Consider the following 17632-nt stretch of genomic DNA (forward strand, 5'->3'; position numbering starts at 1 on the left):
TCTAAGTTATTAGCCTCCATGTAGTGCAGCCATCACTCTGTTGATGGAAAAAAGAAAAGGTTGTTCTGAAACTATTGTGCACATGAGAAAGTAAGTGATTACCTTCTGAAAGGATAATCAGATTAAAAATAGAGGTAATTGTATGCTAATGAAGCTGTTTAATTTTTTGCGTGTGTGTTTTTAAAGAAAGGAGCTTCTTAGCAAACAGATGTTGCTGGCTTTTCCAGCGAGAAATGAGACCATGGCAAGTACAAACCTCCGATTTGCCATAAAGTTCACTGAGTTACCCTGGGTCAATCACTTTCTCTCAGGCTAACTTTATAGGGTTGTTGAGGGGATAAAATGAGGGAATGTCATGGATACCACTCTCTGAACTCCTTGGAGAAAGGATCAGATAAAAGGCATACAGCTGGAGACTTTTTGTTAAAGTGCCTGAGTAATTGAAATACTGAGATGTACATAACATTCTTCATGACTGAACTGTATTGTGTACTGCCATTTTGCATATTTTAAATGACCCCGTGATTCAAAATGCATTAACATCAAACCATCACCTATATAACGTTTTTGAGAGTACAGTGCCTCACATAGACGGTGCTAAATCCAGAGTAAATCTGCAATTTCCACTGATTCCCCCTTCATGTCATTCCTCAGCATTCCATATTCCCCCCCCCCCGGAAATCTAGTTTCATAAAAAGCTACAAAACCCCAACACTTAATCCTGAACACATTTACAAGTCCCACTGTTATCCTCTGAGCATAGAATGCACTATGACATCTATTTGGTACTCCTGAATTTGCATGGCTACGTCATTAACAATATGAAACAATTTACTGAAACGAGTCTTAACAAAAAAGTGGTCTGATTTCAGTGCCCATAATGTTCCTGTAATACATCTGTGGCAATGTTCTTTTCACAGAAGCATTTTGTATTCATTGTAGGTATCATGAATAAACTGCATCAGAGCACAACAGAAGGGTCAGACAAAATTACACATTTCCCTTCAAAACAGTAATTTGCAGTTTCTAGTATTTCTGAAGGATGTTTCTCAACACAAGCCTGTGAAACAGAAAAGAATCATAGAAGCCAGGTGGTAAGTGACAATAAATCACAGCACTTCCAGGAAATACTTCCCAAATTGTTATCCTTCAAACTGACCTCCTCCAAGAAGTGCAATATTTTTAACCACAAGAGTGGCAGAGGAACACAGCTGCAAAACCCAGGAGCAATATGGGGCAGTTTCCGCTTTTAGTCACTCTACTATCACAGTGCGTTTAGTTTAATACTAGGCACAAGGAGTAAGTTTGTGAAATCTACAGGGTACTGGTTTTCATATCTGAGATGGAATGTTATTGCTACAATAATACAAAATCTACTATGGGGTATATTGTCGAAGGCTTTCATGGTCAGAGTTCATTGGTTCTTGTAGGTTATCCGGGCTGTTTCGTCAGCAGCTGTGGCAGGCATCTTCAGAGGAGTAACACTGAAGGACAGTGTCTCAGTGTCAAGTGTGTAGGAAGAGTAATATATAGTTAGAAAGGGGTTGGGTTGAGCTGAATCATTGTCCTGCAAAAAGTATCAAAGGTAATGTGCTAATCATTGTCCTGTAAGTATCAAGATAATGTGCTAATGAGGGTGTGGTATGTTAATATGGAACATTGTATCCTGAAGTGATCTGTTAATGTGTGAATTCCAAAGTTAATCTGCATGGTCCATGCAGATTAACTTTGGATGTCACACATTAACAGATCACTTCAGGATACAATGGTTCCAAATTAACATACCACACCCTCATTAGCACATTATCTTGATACTTACAGGACAATGATTAGCACATTACCTTTGATACTTTTTGCAGGACAATGATTCAGCTCAACCCAACCCCTTTCTGACTATATATTACTCTTCCTACACACTTGACACTGAGAGACATTGTCCTTCAGTGTTACTCCTCTGAAGATGCCTGCCACAGCTGCTGGCGAAACGTCAGGAAAGAAAATACCAAGACCACGGTTACACAGCCCGGATAACCTACAAGAATCAGTACTATGGGGTATGTTTTCACAAAACAGCTATATGCTATTTTGCAGTTTGAGGTTTTATACTGTATTTTTGTATTACGTTTTTACTATTCTCCTATGTATCACGGCCAAGTTCATAAACTGCCTTGGACTAAAAGGGATGATGACAAATGTTTTAAATAAAGTTAAGTGCTATCCTCAGTTGGGAAACCTAACTGGTAGCTACGATCTGTGACATTGCTATGCAAAACTCAAATGCATATTAGATTAGAACAATGATCACTTTTATCTTCTATCAGGTTTGTTGTATGGGCTGTTGCCAGTGTCAACTAGAATTTTTTTTTTGCCAAGGGATGTGGTAGTGGTTTAGGCCTCTTTCGGATTTATAGCTTATTCCACAGAATGACTATGGCCCTTCAAAAATTAAATCCATCATACACACTCAGCTATCAAGCCAGTGCTTTTTGAGTCCCAAGTCAATTTTCTTTACAGAGTGCTGCTGTTTGTATACTTTGAGCTGCTAAGGGATGCCCTGACATAGAAGCATGAAAACAGGTCCCTGCTATAGCAGCAAACAGGGCAGGAAAGAGAATCTACACATACTCATTTTCACTCCAAGTCCTACTGAAACTCATGTTCACATTTGTTCCAACTAGCCTAAGAAATAAAGTTTCCACAGCTTGGAAACACCTTGTATGGGGTTTGAAGGATGTGTAGTACTATTTATGGTTACTCAGAGACTAATTGCTTTATTCACACTCATACTATTACTTCACGTGTTTTTGAACTGATCCCAAAAGTAAAAACCTTTGGGCCAATTTCTAGCATGTATGAGAAGGATACCAATGCAGAGTCAAAGCAGAGAAGAAAAATCAATGGGGTAGGGTGGGGGGAGAGAAATATTATACTCCACTCAAAGGTTCCTACACACTTTGCATGCTGCTTCAATCAGGGATCTGTGGTGGTGGAAAGTGCTGTCAAGTCGCAGCCAATTTATGGTGACCCCGTAGGGTTTTCAAGGCAAAAGTCGTTCAGAGGTGGCTTGCCACTGCCTGCCTCTGCCTTGTGACCCTGGACTTCCTTGGAGGTCTCCCATCCAAATACTAACCAGGGCCGACCCTGCTCAGTTTTTGAGATCTGACAAGACTGGACTAGCCTGGACCATCCAGGTCACAGCCAGGACATCTATAATAATGCATAAAAAGTTTTTTTTTATTATAAATATAATTAAATAAATAAACATGAAGACAGACATTCAGTGCAAACTGAAGATACCAAATTGAGCACAAACTATTTACACATTATGATACTTTCAAATCAACATAACGTTCCCTAAATGTGGAAACGCATCAACCATTTCATCTCTGTATGGGTGATAATATTATATAGCTCCTGGAAAATACTTTCATTATGCTCAATTTGCACTGAATTGTCTTGTCTTCAGCTTTTAATTCTCTGTAATTGTATCTATAACTTTTTTTAAAAAACCTGTTTATGTAGATTCCCTGATGAAGCAGTGTGCAAAATAGATACAGATCTTTGAGTGGAATATATACTTTTCCCACTGCACCATTGCTCTGATTGAGTACTAGAAAGTCATGTCTCAAATTTAAATGGAAACAGAAAAGACATACAGATGTTCACCTGCAAAGCCCAGAACAGTATGCTATAACTAGGTGCCAGTCTGACCAAAGATTTGCCACCAGTCAATAAAAACCCCATGAATGGGAAATCAGCACTGAAAATCCCTTACAGAACTGTGGCCGTGGTTTATATTAACTTCATGTACAGGCTGCGTTTCTCACTAAGACCCAGAACTCTTTATGTTCCTTAGAAATTATATAAATATTCTTTAAAATTTCAATCCCCCACTATTTTCTTTTGCATTAAAAAAACTGAAATCCTAAATCCAGAACCCAAAATCATAGAACCTGTATTTTCTAACATCTGAGGTCCTGGAGCTTTGCTGGAGAGATGGTATTCTTCAATATCTAATGGGTTGGAATTCCGGGACAGATAATTAAAGGGTTATTTTATTTAAGAAAATCTTTGAATACTAAGTGGTCAAAAGAACCATTATCTCATTGTATGTGGCAGATTTTACCCTGCCTTTCCTTCAAGGAGTTCAAGTTAGCTCAAACCATGCTCCTCTCCGTTATTTTATATTTAAAACAACTGTGAGGTAGGTTAGATTAATAAGGAGTGACTGGCACAAATTCACCCAATGTGCTTCATGCCTGACTGCCAAAGGTGGTACTAAGTTTGTTTTTTAACATCTCATTACTACAGTACTGAGATTTGTTTTGACAGAGGAGCAACCATATTTGGTTTATCACAACTGTATTTGCTATCTTAGAGAAATAATTTGTTGAGGCATAAGCCCTTACTGACTAGAGCCCACTTTATCATATACATGATGTTATCCTCAGTTGGCAGAGGTATCCTCATGTGTTAGGGATGTACATACAAGGAGGTACACGCACACACACACACACACAAACACACACACACAGAAAGATGTCAGTGGACACCAATGAAATATAAGGGATAGCTGAGGATCTGACATTTCCACACAAAACCCAAATGTACTCGACAGCCTTGTAAATAAATTTGTGGTAATTAACATGCGTTACTGGCTTTAAACAATCTTTTTTGGGGGGAAATCTCATATTTTTAAGTAATGTTATTCCTCTGGTCAGATTTCAGCAAGTTGGCTTAACAGCAACAATTGCAACCATTATTTGTATTTTATATTGTTATGGGTCTGAATTGTAAACTGTTTTGAGCACCAAACTGGAAGTGTGTAGTAAATATAATTAGATTCATTGCATAAACTATGATATGCAACACCATAAATCTTACTGCAACTTAAACTCAGAATTTATGTGGATTCAATTTTTAGTTTGTTTATGAAAAATACTGAATAGTTTATTGTAATATGCAATTGTTGTATAAGAACATTTTTACATGATTGCTGATCAAAATCTAAGATTGTACATATTTTTCAAGTTGGTTGTTAAAATGTTTAACATTTAGTCTGATTATGTCATCTTACTGATATTTATCCCTTGAAGAACTCTCTTAAGCGCTTGAAACACATTCAGATTGCATATTTTTGGACAATAAATCCTTCCACCTATTGTGCTGCTTTTCTTTCTTGGTACTTCATATGATGCAACCATCTCACTCCCAGTGACACTATTTAAATTAAAGTATTTGGTTTTGTACATTGTTTAACAATCTCATTGCAATGGCTATAATCCCAAAAGACAGGCACAACCCAAGGTTGAGCACCTCACATAAACTACCCCTCTACACAGGTAAACTACATTTTTTAAGTAACCCCTAACTGGTAGATAGTAAAACCAATTAAAGGGAAATTGCTGCAACTATGCAATTGTTTCTGTTCAGATCTTTGAACTTTTACAGAAAATTCACTTTGAAGGTTTGTGTGGAGCTGGAGCTGCAAATGTCTGACAGCATATATACTACATGTACACTACTCTCTGGATCACAGCCACATTGTGTATGAGTTTCCTTTTTGAAGTATGAAAATATCTAAGTACTCTTGCTTTGTCTCTTAAAGAGACAAAATATCAGACACTTGTCTTAGCAGATAAAGCAAAAGTGGTTTTAATTGATTTTTTATAAGCTCTTGCCCTTTTTTAAAATACTGTTTCCATTTGTTAGCAGGGGGAGAGGAATCATTTTGAGCTATAGGTATCAAGAAAGCAAGTAGCTACACTGTGTTATGCTCTCCTTGCTGAAAGCCTGTTGCTCAAAGTTATTAGTGCTTCTACTTACACAACCTACAGTGACCTACTGATACAATTACCTTAAAGGCAGCCATATTACTTGCCGTATCTATTTACTTGGGACAAGTGAAAAATGCCCTAGGTCAGAAATCCCCGATAGGATGTCCACGGCCACTCTAATGAATGCCAATGTGTTTCCTGGTACCAACTTTCTTCTTGCCTGAAGTATCTCCACTGCCAGCCAACCCTGGCTTTCCCTTACTTCACTGGAAGAAGAGTTGGTTTAAAAGAATCCAGGAAGCACCAACTTTACATTCACACAAAGTACCCATTTGGAAACTGTTGGCTCCATCAAAGGAGGTTAATTGGCTTGGAACCCCCCAACATTTTGATTGGACCCAGCCCCTTTGGCAACCATTTGCTTCCCACTCCAGCAGCCATTTTGGTATGACACCCAATACCTGTTCTAAAAATTATGACAGAGCCTATGGATTCAACAAGATTGGGGAGCCCTGCCTTTGGTGAGCAGCAGAACTGAACTAGTTAGTGTACTCCAGGAGTCCTCAGTGTGGTTGCCCTGGGTGCCATGGTGCACGCCAGCACCTTTCCTGGTGCCCATCAAGTGTTTTTTAAAAGTGGGCGAGGCCATGAGGGGCTTTCCACTGCAAGCCTTTGTCTGGCCATTGGAGATTTGATTGGTTGTGCACTTTACAATGGTGTTTTGGCAGGAGCTGCCACCACAGTACAAGGATCTTCACTGTGTGAATGAAGGTAAGCGGTGGCAGCCATTTTGTGGCTGGCTCTACCTTCTGCAGCTGCTGCTTTGCGGCTGCGCCCACCACACTGTCTCAGAAGTACAGGGGTGCCTGCAGGCTCAAAAAGGCTGGGGCCCCTGGTGTACACTCTCTACTAATCTTAGTGAAATTCACGCTAACAACAAAGAAACCAAGCTGTGCACACAGTCAATTAAGTGCTGTAAAAAAGAAAGGAACCTTATATGCAACTGGCCTTTCAAAATACAGCCACATGTGCAGTCCAAAGTTAAGGCAGTGTGACTCTCTGTAGTTTCTTCTGGGCTCTCATTCGCAAGGTATGCAACTTATGGGGAACTGAAACTTGTGTTATAACTGGGTTGATGTAGAAAAGGACAAATCTATGAACCCCTGCACCAACACTTCAGGATCCCTTGGCCTATGGACAATGGCAGGGAACTGGTTCCTGCTATGCAGGGACAAGGAAAGAAGGACAAAATATAAGCAAAGGAACTGGTCTCCTCCACTACCACTTCATTCATAGCCTATAGCTCTAAGGGGATTGTCAACACTGGCAATAAGCAGAGGGGACAAATACTCTTAGCAATAATGTGCAAGTTTGTTGTATTGGGCTACTGTCTATTAGACAGTAGACTGACATTGTGCCAATACATCAGAGTATGGACAAAAAAAAGTATAAGCCATCTCTCATAGAAGAATGAGTATGTCCCAGCTAAAAGAGATGAAGGAAGAAAACGGACAATACAGATGGCTGTACAGAAGTGATAAGAATTTTTTAAGAAGAAAAATTAAGTCTTCAAGCAAGGTAAGCGTGAGGCAATTTGCTCCACAGAAACAAAAGAATCAATCACACATCAAATACATACTGGCACACCAGAAATTTGAATGATATGTACCCTACTTGCAGAGTAAGGACTTGAACCCAGATCTCCCAGATGCTAATCCAACATTCTAACCACCAATACGCTGTGCTCTAGTTCCAACAAGCACACAGCTATGTATATGGATCCAAAATGGCTTTGGCATTACGGTTTTCAAAAACAGTAGACCCACAGGCCTTACTATACTTGAAACTGAGAGTCAAAAATCCCAAGCCTCTGAGTGTGCCTAAAGCTAGGGTTTGAAGCCTAGCCTACAGAATCTGAGTTATAAAGCTGTTTTGAATATATACTACCCCTTTAAAGGCTGTGTTGTGGCCAATGACAAAATGAAAATCTGTGTTTCGGGAAAACCTCTCATGAGACTGAAAAGCAGCCTCATTTTTACCAGCAGAGATTGGCTTCAACCAAAACCTCTTGCCTACTATGCACCTCACTGTCTAATATACAACACCTCTCTGAAATGAGGTTCTAACTTATTTAATGTTAAATCTAGTATATGTTAATTGTAAAAACAGAACTACAGTAGCAGGAATTCAAAACAGATCCTACAAATTTAATAAAGAGTTTTCCATTGAGCAGCACATTCACTTCATGGACTTGGTGGTTGTGTTCTTTTTTCTATCCACCAAATAAATTTTGGGCATTAATCTTGGGTTTTCTGCAAAGCTCACATATGACTACTTTTCACAATTTAGCTTTATTCAAGAAGTGGAATGGCTTTGTCCTATATGACATTTGTTCACCATACAAACATAACTAGCTGCTATAACAAAATATTGGTTTGGGAAGAGTTGTCTTAAATTTGTGACAGAAATTAACATGGCTGATACAGAGAATCCAACCAACATTACTGCTATTTAACACTGAAACTTAGTACCAATCACCAACTTTATTATTGTGATAATGAGACAATTCAATCTGCCAACAATCTCTCATTCCTCCTCTTTCCATACTACCCCTTCCAACAATTAATACAGCAGTTGCATGAAGCATTTTACAACTGTACAAATCATCAAGTTGGTTAAATCTGCTGTATGGCACCAGAACTTTAGAACGGTAAAGAAATAAAGCAGCTGGGTATTCTAATAGCTAGAAAAAGAGGCAGCACTGTGACGCAGCATTATGGGAAACAGGCTAATCATTTGTTTCAGAAATTAGGTTTACTATCATTCCACATGTTAGCATCTTTTAAATTATTTCTCTGTATAACTGCATTACTGTGACACAAAGTAAAAGCCATAATCTCAACAACAGTTCTCAACAACTAAACAACACAATCAAAGCCATCAACGCCAATATAAAAGCACCACTGAATATTAAACATATGTAGTCCTAGTTGAAGTAACATTTTAGCCAAAATGTAGTTTAAGGAAATTTACTACAATTTAACATCTCTGATTGATTTTACTGCACCTCATTTAGATGAAAAGTAGAGTAGATATAATGCATTTCATTCATATCACTAGCAAATCAGAAACATGGCTTTAGAAAGCAGGTAAGAATCCATCAGGACAATAAACTCAGTTTGCTCCATGGTACGTCTACACCAGCAGCAGAAAGATGCAAAGGCTTTATTACTAACATACATGAAGAAATACATGACTGAAATATGCTTCATGAAGGTAGGGTCTAATTGAGCAACATAATATTCATGGGCAAAGGAACCACTCACATAAGAAAAACTGTGTCAAATCCACAAAGTTATATAGTTTGTTTCTACAATTATTTATTCTCTTGTCAGCTAGAATGAATAACACAAACCAGAAAGCTGCATAATCTGATGGCATTTAATATGGTGCTGTGATTTAGTAGTTGAAGAGACAGCCTATTTGCCTACAGTTTCCTAGTCTTAAATGTGATGCATTTTCTATGTTAAGTGACAGATTAATTTACATATTCTCATTCCATCTACAATGGAAAGGAAAGTGATATGTTAGAAATCTAAATACTATAAAGCACAATTCTGAGAAAGCTGAACACTTACAGTGTTTACTTTACTTTCAGTAGTAATTCTTGGACCAGGGATAAACTGTGTCCAACCCTACTGTCCTAATATAAAAAACCTGTTGACTTTAAGGCTAAATGTAGCACCCAATATTAAAATACAGCTAATGTTGCTTGGTTTGAAGTCATCTCCAAAGTCCTAAACTTACTGAAGAGGCCTTCACTGAAAACATTAAAGAATTTCAATACCCAAAGTATTAAACTTTATGCCAGTCAAGCCAGTATTCAAACCAAAAGATACTTAAAATATGTTGCTATGTATCAAAAAATCAGCCACCTTCCCCTTTATTTTAGTAACACTCATATGATCAGTGAACAAATACTGGCTATCAGCAACCACAATACCTAGTTGAGGCCTAGAAAAGAATCCTAGATCTGTTATCTTTTATGAGGAGTCTAAGGACTACTACAGAGATTGATCACCACTACTCCTAACCTCCCCAAGCTACTGCAAAATACTCCTGTGTAGTCAGTTTCATTCTACAACAGAACAGTTCCTTTAACTTCCAGCACAACCAATGCATATTTGTTACTGAACAGAACACCTGTAACTTGCATCCCCAACTCCAAAGGAGTTCTGGTGTTTCCAAACTGGCTTACTCCTCTTCTGGAACCATTACGATGTCAGCAACACAGCAAATAGCTATACTCATCCTCATATCCAGCAAGCCTATATAGGAACTTCAGACATTTTGGTTGCAGAGCAGGGAATACAAGATGCAGGCAGAAAAAAATTGTGCTCCATATTGTTTTTCAAAGCAATTCAGATTAATAATGTGACTAATGTATGCAGACCTTACATATCATCTGACCAACAATATTACATCTGCACCTCAAATAGCATCACTACTGAAAGTAACAAACAAAATAAAGACTGAAGAGAAAAAAGGAATCAGAACTGAACACCGTCTAAGTGCTCTGAAATAATCAAAATGAATGCATACACACAAAAAGTGAAAAAGGATATTTGTACAATAACTTTCATATATGAAGAAATCAAATACAGAAACTGCAAAGTTCTAACTATCAAGGGTTTGAAGTGCTGCAAAAGCCAATCAAACTGCTTTGCTTTCAGCCCCTCCAAAAATTACATGCAACAGCAATTAAACATCCAATGGGACTAATGCAGCAAGGTGTAAAGAAAAACAGGGTACATAAAAAGGCATAGAAACAGTCTATAAAAAGGGTGGTGAGCAACACACCGGAAAACAGGATAGCAAAAGGAGGACCACAGAAGGGGCCTTTAATGGGGGGGGGGATTAAAACAAGGGAGAACTATTGCTCAAAACTGACCTGTGCCATCGCTTGCAGAGACAGAGAGCGCCGGTGAGGAGAGTTTAGGCCTCTTGGCTGAAGGCGGGCCCGACTCCACCACATTCTCGGCCATTTTTAATTCTTTTTAGACAAACAGAGCCCAAACAGAAGATGGGGACCCCCAATACCGTCACCTCCTTCTTGAAACCGGAGTCAACTGGACAACAGTAAGAAACGAAGGAGCTGAACAAGAAAGCGACAAAGTTCCTCTTTTTCTGCCTCTCGGGATCGGTCTCCGTTGGGTAGCAGCGATTAAGGGGGAACAGAGATAGAAAACAGGGTGTGGAAGCAGTCTTTTCTCCGGGCCACGGCAAAAAAATAATAATAATAATCAGGACGAGAAGAACAAATCGAGCCCTTTCCCAAGAACAATTAAGAGGGCTTGTGGATTTATAAATCAAATTAAATCCGGCTGTTATGCTGTTGGTGCTTCCTCGTCACCGCCAACACCACCATCTTCATCCTCCGGGGGGTCGTAGTCTTCTCCTCCTCCTGCTGCCTCTTCGCCGCCGCCATCAACCTCTTCCTCCTCGGCGTCGTCCTCCTCCTCCTCATCGCCACAAGGAGGCGGGCGAAGGAGGAGAGGAGAAAAAAGGAGAAAGAATCGCTCTCCGCCGCTGAGCAGTTTCTTCCCCACTCTTTCCAAAACCACCCTGTAAAGGAAGAGGGGGGAAATGCCCGCTGCTAACGAAAAAGGGGGCAGGGGAAGGGGGGTGAGCACGAGCGTGTCGAGGGTCCCCAACTCCCCCTGCGCTTTTCTCGCCAGTCACTAATGGCTGCAGAAAGGGGAGCCGTAAGGATGAGGATGAAGCGAAGTCCCAGGAGTCTCCGCTTCACATCTTGTTGTGCAGGAACAAGGAGGAGGAGGAGGAGGAGGAGGGGTTGTTGTCCCGATGGAGGCAGCGCGGATCCCGGGATGGGGGCTGGAGAGGGTGGGCTTCAGGACCCGTCCCCCCCTTTTCTTCCTTTCTTTCTCAGTAGCAGGCAGGGTGCCCCCCTTCTGGTCAGACGGAGGGATCGATCCCAGAGCAGCAGGAGGAGGAAGCAGCAGCCCCTCCCCCTCTGCCCCCTCCCCGGGGAATAGGGATGGTTGCGAGAGCTTGGTCTGCGGAGAGGATGAGGGCTCCCCCTCGGAACCGGAGACGCGGTGCCTCAGGCGCTTCTGTCGCGGCTCCGTCTCAGGTCCGCCATGTAGGACCGGGAGGGGGAGGAGGAGGGGGGGGCTGGCCGTAGAGAGCTCTCCGAATCGGCCCCCTCACCCCGCGCACGGGCTCAACAGCCGAGAGGGACTGTGGGTGGGGTCCACCCGGGGTCCCGAGTCTCTCGCCGAAGCCGGGAGTGCGTACTCCCCTACTGGCTGCGAGGCTGGTGTGGTGGGTATATCACGGCGATTTCGGGCTCTCTCGGGTCTGGCCGGCCAGGAGCCCTGAGTTGCGCTGGATCTCTCTCGCGGCTCTCCCCCTTCCTAGGCTTTGCCCGCCCAGCTCGCTTCTCCCGTTCGCTCCCTCCCCTCAGTCGCTCACACACAAACAAAATGGCGGCTGTTGTTTCTTCACTCTCCCGATTCCTCAGAGGGAAGCGAGCGGCGGCGGCCGGAAATGAGCCAAGAGAAAAAAGAGGCGTGGCCAAAGCGGAGAGGCGGGGACGCACGCAGCTCGCACACACAATGGAACGCGGAGGGCCGAGGGGGGAGGACCCCAGGAGGAGTCGGCTGGGGTCACGGGACCATTGAAGCCAATGGGCTCGCGCTTCTGGAGAGATCCCTTCCGCAAACTCTCTGGTCTCCGCCTCTTAAAGGGGAAGGGGAAACATTTCACCCTCTTTCCTCCTCTGCCTTTATTTTCAGTCGGCGGAAATATACCGCGAGGTTGTTGCCTGGGACAGGCCTATTGTAATCTTGTGGGGGAGGGGGGAGGTTGTGTACCCTGGAACTGGCAGTGCCCGTGCTGCGCATCGGAAGCCCTATGCAAGAGGCCCTCCTCCCTTCTCCCCTTATTTGCTACTGCATAAAACACCGGCCCAGACGTACTAACCTAGAGATTTTAATGGGGGGGAGGGGGAAGAAGGCGACGGAGCTTTTGCAGGTAAAATCGTGAGCAGGGCGGCCTTTTAACTTCTCATAGGGACGATGACGCTGCATATATGTGTACAGATACACGGCACATATACATTAACTATCACCTATGGTGGTAGGACTGCCAAAAAACAAACACAAAAAAAACACGCAGCCCTGAGGTGGAGGTACAAAGGTCTTTATTAAACAATCTTGCACAATTCCATGTTCTCGTTTTCCTGCCAGAATCCATTTCTGCTCCTCCGAAAGAATAAATTGAGGAGGAGGGAGGGAGGGTTTTATTACGCAGAAAGACGTGGGGCAGCTTTGGGCTTGGGCGCTATATAATACCCCGAGACGGTTTTTTAAACGCTGCCCCCTCTGCTTTTTAATTTTATTTACCACATCGTCCGTTGTTACAAAGAAGCGGCATCGTACTCCATTACGCCAGACGTAGTTTTTAAAAGCACGGAGTTTAAGCAAATTATACAATGTAAATAAAGACCCCCGCCCCTGCCCTCCACAGTGTTCTGGATCCTGTAAGATACACCTATCCAAAGAGAAACAGCAGCGTTTTCCACTCTTGTGCAATTCTTTCTGCAATGAATTGAAAATAAGAGGATCGTCCATATTTTCCTAGCCTCAGAGCTGAAGAGCGAATTCACACTATAAAACTGAAGACATTACTTCCTCCCCCGCCCCCCACCCTTTAAACCAGTTGCTGGTGGGAATGTAATTGCCTGAAACCACTCATCAGCACAGATTGCTATTTGGTATGCCACTAAACTCACTTTCAGAAAAGCGTTTGGTGGCCAGTTTGCCACAATCACGGGTTTAAAAAGCAGCAAGAGCATTTAGCCACCGATGTGCTGGTTTTCATATGATCGTTTTGGCAAGTGAGGCTCTGTGCAGAAACAATCCAGGTTATTGTGTTTGTGAAATGGTCGTCTATGAACATTCTTGACAGAAGGCTTCACACATCCATATTCAGCCCACTTCCAGAACGGAGTGAGAATCAGTTGCCAACCTCCAGGAAGTGGCGGCACGAAGGCTCAAAGAAAACAACTGTGTTGAATAAAGCAATTTAGTAGAAAGATATACAGGCATTAATCTCATGCCCATAAACATTATTATAAAATAATACAATTACTGTGACAAAAATAAGAAGTTCCTGTCCAGGCAACTGGTCACAGTTGGACTATTGCACTCCCTTGCACGGGAGGTTTCCTCCATTTATGAACCACGACTCCTCGTCTGGAGGTTCCCACCTCGGTGGCTTTACTTTGGACTATAGCTTTCTCCCAGGCAGGAGATACCATTATGGGTGTTTTGGTTTGTTATAGTGATTGATACTTGTGACTATATATTTATGAGGACAATGCAAAAATGCAAGGCAATGTATACAATTCAAGCAATGCAAAACTAATCCTTATAGGACTCAATAATAAAGGTGAAACAAATCACAATGTCAATGTTGTAATGGTAGAATACTTCTTGCGTCCAAGAGAATAAAGACACTGTAAATAAAGTATTTTCATCAATGTAGACAAGCCAGGAAAATCTTTATGAATCCAGAAGCCAGGAAAAATGGGATTCCGGTATCAGTCCTCATTTCGCATCATGCTTCTTCAATTTCTGGCCAATTTCTGGCAGCTTTTCAGTAGTGAGATTCCCACTATTACAACTGATCTCCAGGTGACAAAGATCCTGGAGAAAATGGCTGCTTTGGAAAGTGGACATTATGGCATTATACCCCATTGAAGTCCCTCTCCAAACCCCACCCTCCTCAGGATCCACCCCACAAATCTCCAGGTGTTTCCCAACCTGGACCTGGCAACCCTAATTGGGATGCAAAACTCAAGGCACCCAACAGACGCTAGTGCCTAACATTAAGCTGGATAACTAACATCCTTATCACTGAACAGGTCAGGTTAAAGGTTTCTTCTCCCAGATCTGTTACTTTTGTAAGACCTGGGGCTTCCTCCCTTTATAGCAGCCTCCCCTGCTCAGCTCGCGGTCCATTTTCAGTGACGTTTGACTTAACTGTGTTCTCAAGTTGTACTGGAAGTGAACTAGCAGCAGAAGCACAGGGGAGATAAGTGACTGCAAAAGAGATCAAAACTCACAAACTATAATAGGATCCCAACGCTCAGCTGGTTTGCTCTGCTCTCCATCTTTCCTTTCAGACTTCTTTTTTTGTGCTGTCAAGTCACAGCTGACTTATGGCAACCCAGTAGGGCTTTCAAAGCAAGAGACATTCACAGGTAGTTTGCCATTGCCTGCTTCCTCATCACACCCATGGTATTCCTTGGAGGTTGCCCATCCAAATACTAACCAGGGCCTACCCTGCCTAGCTTCTGAGATCTGATGAGATCAGGCTAGCCTGGGCTATCCAGGCCAGGGCTCCCTTCAGACTAGGTCCTAAGAAATTTTTCTTAGCACTTTAAGTGTGCAAAAGTACTTGCACCCCAGGTCATTTGTAATTTGTGCTCATAATGTAGCATTCCTCTGACTTCTTTTATAAGGAATAAAATGATAAATGGTTGCTTCACCCAACATTCAGACTCCAGTGCATCATGCCACACCAGTTAGTTCAGTGCTCGTTGGAAACCTGGAAACAATTATATGAGCCCCCTTGCCCAGCTAGTCCGGAGTTTCAGACTGGGTTGTCACCAGTACACTGATGACACCCAGCTTTATCTGTTGATGGACGGCTGGCCAGATGCCACCCAAGACACACTGACCAGGTGTCTGGAGGCTATGTCGAAATGGTTGAGGCAGAGCCGGCTGAAGCTAAATCCATCGAAGATGGTGGTCCTATATCTAGGTTGAGGCGGCTTGGACCTGGGGTGCCGCTTCCAACTCTTGATGGCGTGCAATTGACACCTATGCCCGCCATCAAGACTCTGGGTGTGACTCTAGATGCCTCCTTATCAATGCAGGCGCAGATCTTTTTACCATCTCTGCCAAGCTAGGCAGCTGGTGCCCTATCTCTCCCGCCCAGATCTAGCCATGGTGATCCATGCGATGGTCACCTCCAGGCTAGATTACTGTAACTCGCTCAGGAAACTCCAGCTGGTTCAGAATGCTGCAGCTAGGGTCCTTACAGGGACCCCGCTGAGAGTGTATATTCAGCCAGCGCTCAAACAACTGCACTGGCTCCAGGTAGAGTACCGGATCTGGGTCAAGGTGCTGGTTTTAACCTTTTAAGCCTTACATGATCTGGGACCATCTGATCTTTGGAACCATCTCTCCTGAAGGGCTGTCATATACAGGATGGTGCCAAGTTGTTTTCTGTTGCCGCAGGAGGTCGGACCAGAACCAACGGGTTGAAATTAAATCAAAAGAGTTTCCATCTAGACATTAGGAAGAATTTTCTTCCTCAGTGGAACAGGCTTCCTCGGGAGGTGGTAAACTCTCCGTCCCTGGAGATTTTAAAGAAGAGGTTAGATGGTCATCTGTCAGCAATGCTGATTCTATGACCTTAAGCAGATCATGAGAGGGAGGGCATCTTAGCCATCTTCTGGGCATGGAGTGGGGGTTACTGGGGTGTGGGGGAGGGAGGTATTTGTGAATTTCATGCATTGTGCAGGGGGTTGGACTAGATGACCCTGGTGGTCCCTTCCAACTCTATGATTCTAAGATTCTATGATTCCTGGTATGCCACCCAGAGAGCATTATGCTGTGCGAATAACAAATTACTAGTGGTCCCTGGCCAAAAAAATGTTCAACTGTCCTCAACCAGGGCCAGGGCTTTTTTGGCTCTGGCCCCAGCCCGGTGGAACACTCTTTTCAGTGAAACCCGGGCCCTGCAGGATCTTGCACAGTTCCGCAGGGCCTGAAAGACTGAGATGTTCCACCAGGCCTACAGTTGAGGACAGCAACAGTATCCATCACTGCTGGCCTCCCTTTCCCCAATGTGGTATAGTGGTTAAGAACAGTGGTTTGGAGTGGTGGGCTCTAATTTGGAGAACTAGGTTTGATTCCCCACTCCTCCATATGAGCGGCGGACGCTAATCTGGTGAACTGGGTTGGTTTCCCCACTCTTCCACATGAAGCCTGCTGAGTGATCTTGGGCTAGTCATAGTTCTCTTAGAACTCTCTCAGTCCCACCTATCTCACAGTGTGTCTCTTGTGGGGAGGGGAAGGGAAGGTGATTGTAAGCTGGTTTGATTCTTCCTTAAATGAGAGAGAAAGTTGCCATATAAAAACCAACTCTTCTTCTTCCTTTAGAATTTTCCATCTGATAGTGTTATAACTGCTTTCCCTGGGCTTGCCGTGGTCCCCTGTGATGATTTAGTGCACCAATCAATTTATTAATAATGATTTTATGACATATTTACCTAGCTTTTTAATGTTTATATTTTATGTATTACATTTTACATTACATTACTTCACATATACACTGATGGGATCTGTGCTGGCAGCGACAGACCAAGAAAGGGATCTTGGGGTGGTAGTGGATAGCTCAATGAAGATGTCAACCCAGTGGGCGGCTGCTGTAAAAAAGGCAAATTCCATGCTGGCCATAATTAGACGAGGAATAGAGAATAAAACTGCTGATATCATACTGCCCTTGTACAAATCTATGGTGAGACCACACTTGGAATACTGTGTACAGTTCTGGTCACCACCTAAAAAAGGATATTACAGAGGTTCTTGTAGGTTATTCGGGCTGTGTAACCGTGGTCTTGGAATTTTCTTTCCTGACGTTTCGCCAGCAACTGTGGCAGGCATCTTCAGAGTAGTAACACTGAAGGACAGTGTCTCTCAGTGTCAAGGGTGTAGAAAGAGTAATATATAGTCAGAAAGGGGTTGGGTTTGAGCTGA

At 42.7% G+C, this 17632-nt stretch overlaps 1 protein-coding gene across 1 annotated transcript in view; it reads right to left on the minus strand.

Annotated features, from left to right (window-relative positions):
- Nucleotides 1–11060, minus strand: part of EP300 (E1A binding protein p300) — an 87130-nt gene extending 76070 nt beyond the window's left edge. Inside the window, exon 1 of the mRNA XM_056847598.1 lies at nt 10729–11060. Coding sequence (XP_056703576.1) covers nt 10729–10822 — 94 coding nt within the window. The 5' untranslated portion in view covers nt 10823–11060. The remainder of the gene's footprint in view (nt 1–10728) is intronic.
- Nucleotides 11061–17632: the final 6572 nt, after the last annotated feature.

Source organism: Euleptes europaea, chromosome 3 (assembly GCF_029931775.1).
Source record: "Euleptes europaea isolate rEulEur1 chromosome 3, rEulEur1.hap1, whole genome shotgun sequence".
NCBI lineage: Eukaryota > Metazoa > Chordata > Lepidosauria > Squamata > Sphaerodactylidae > Euleptes > Euleptes europaea.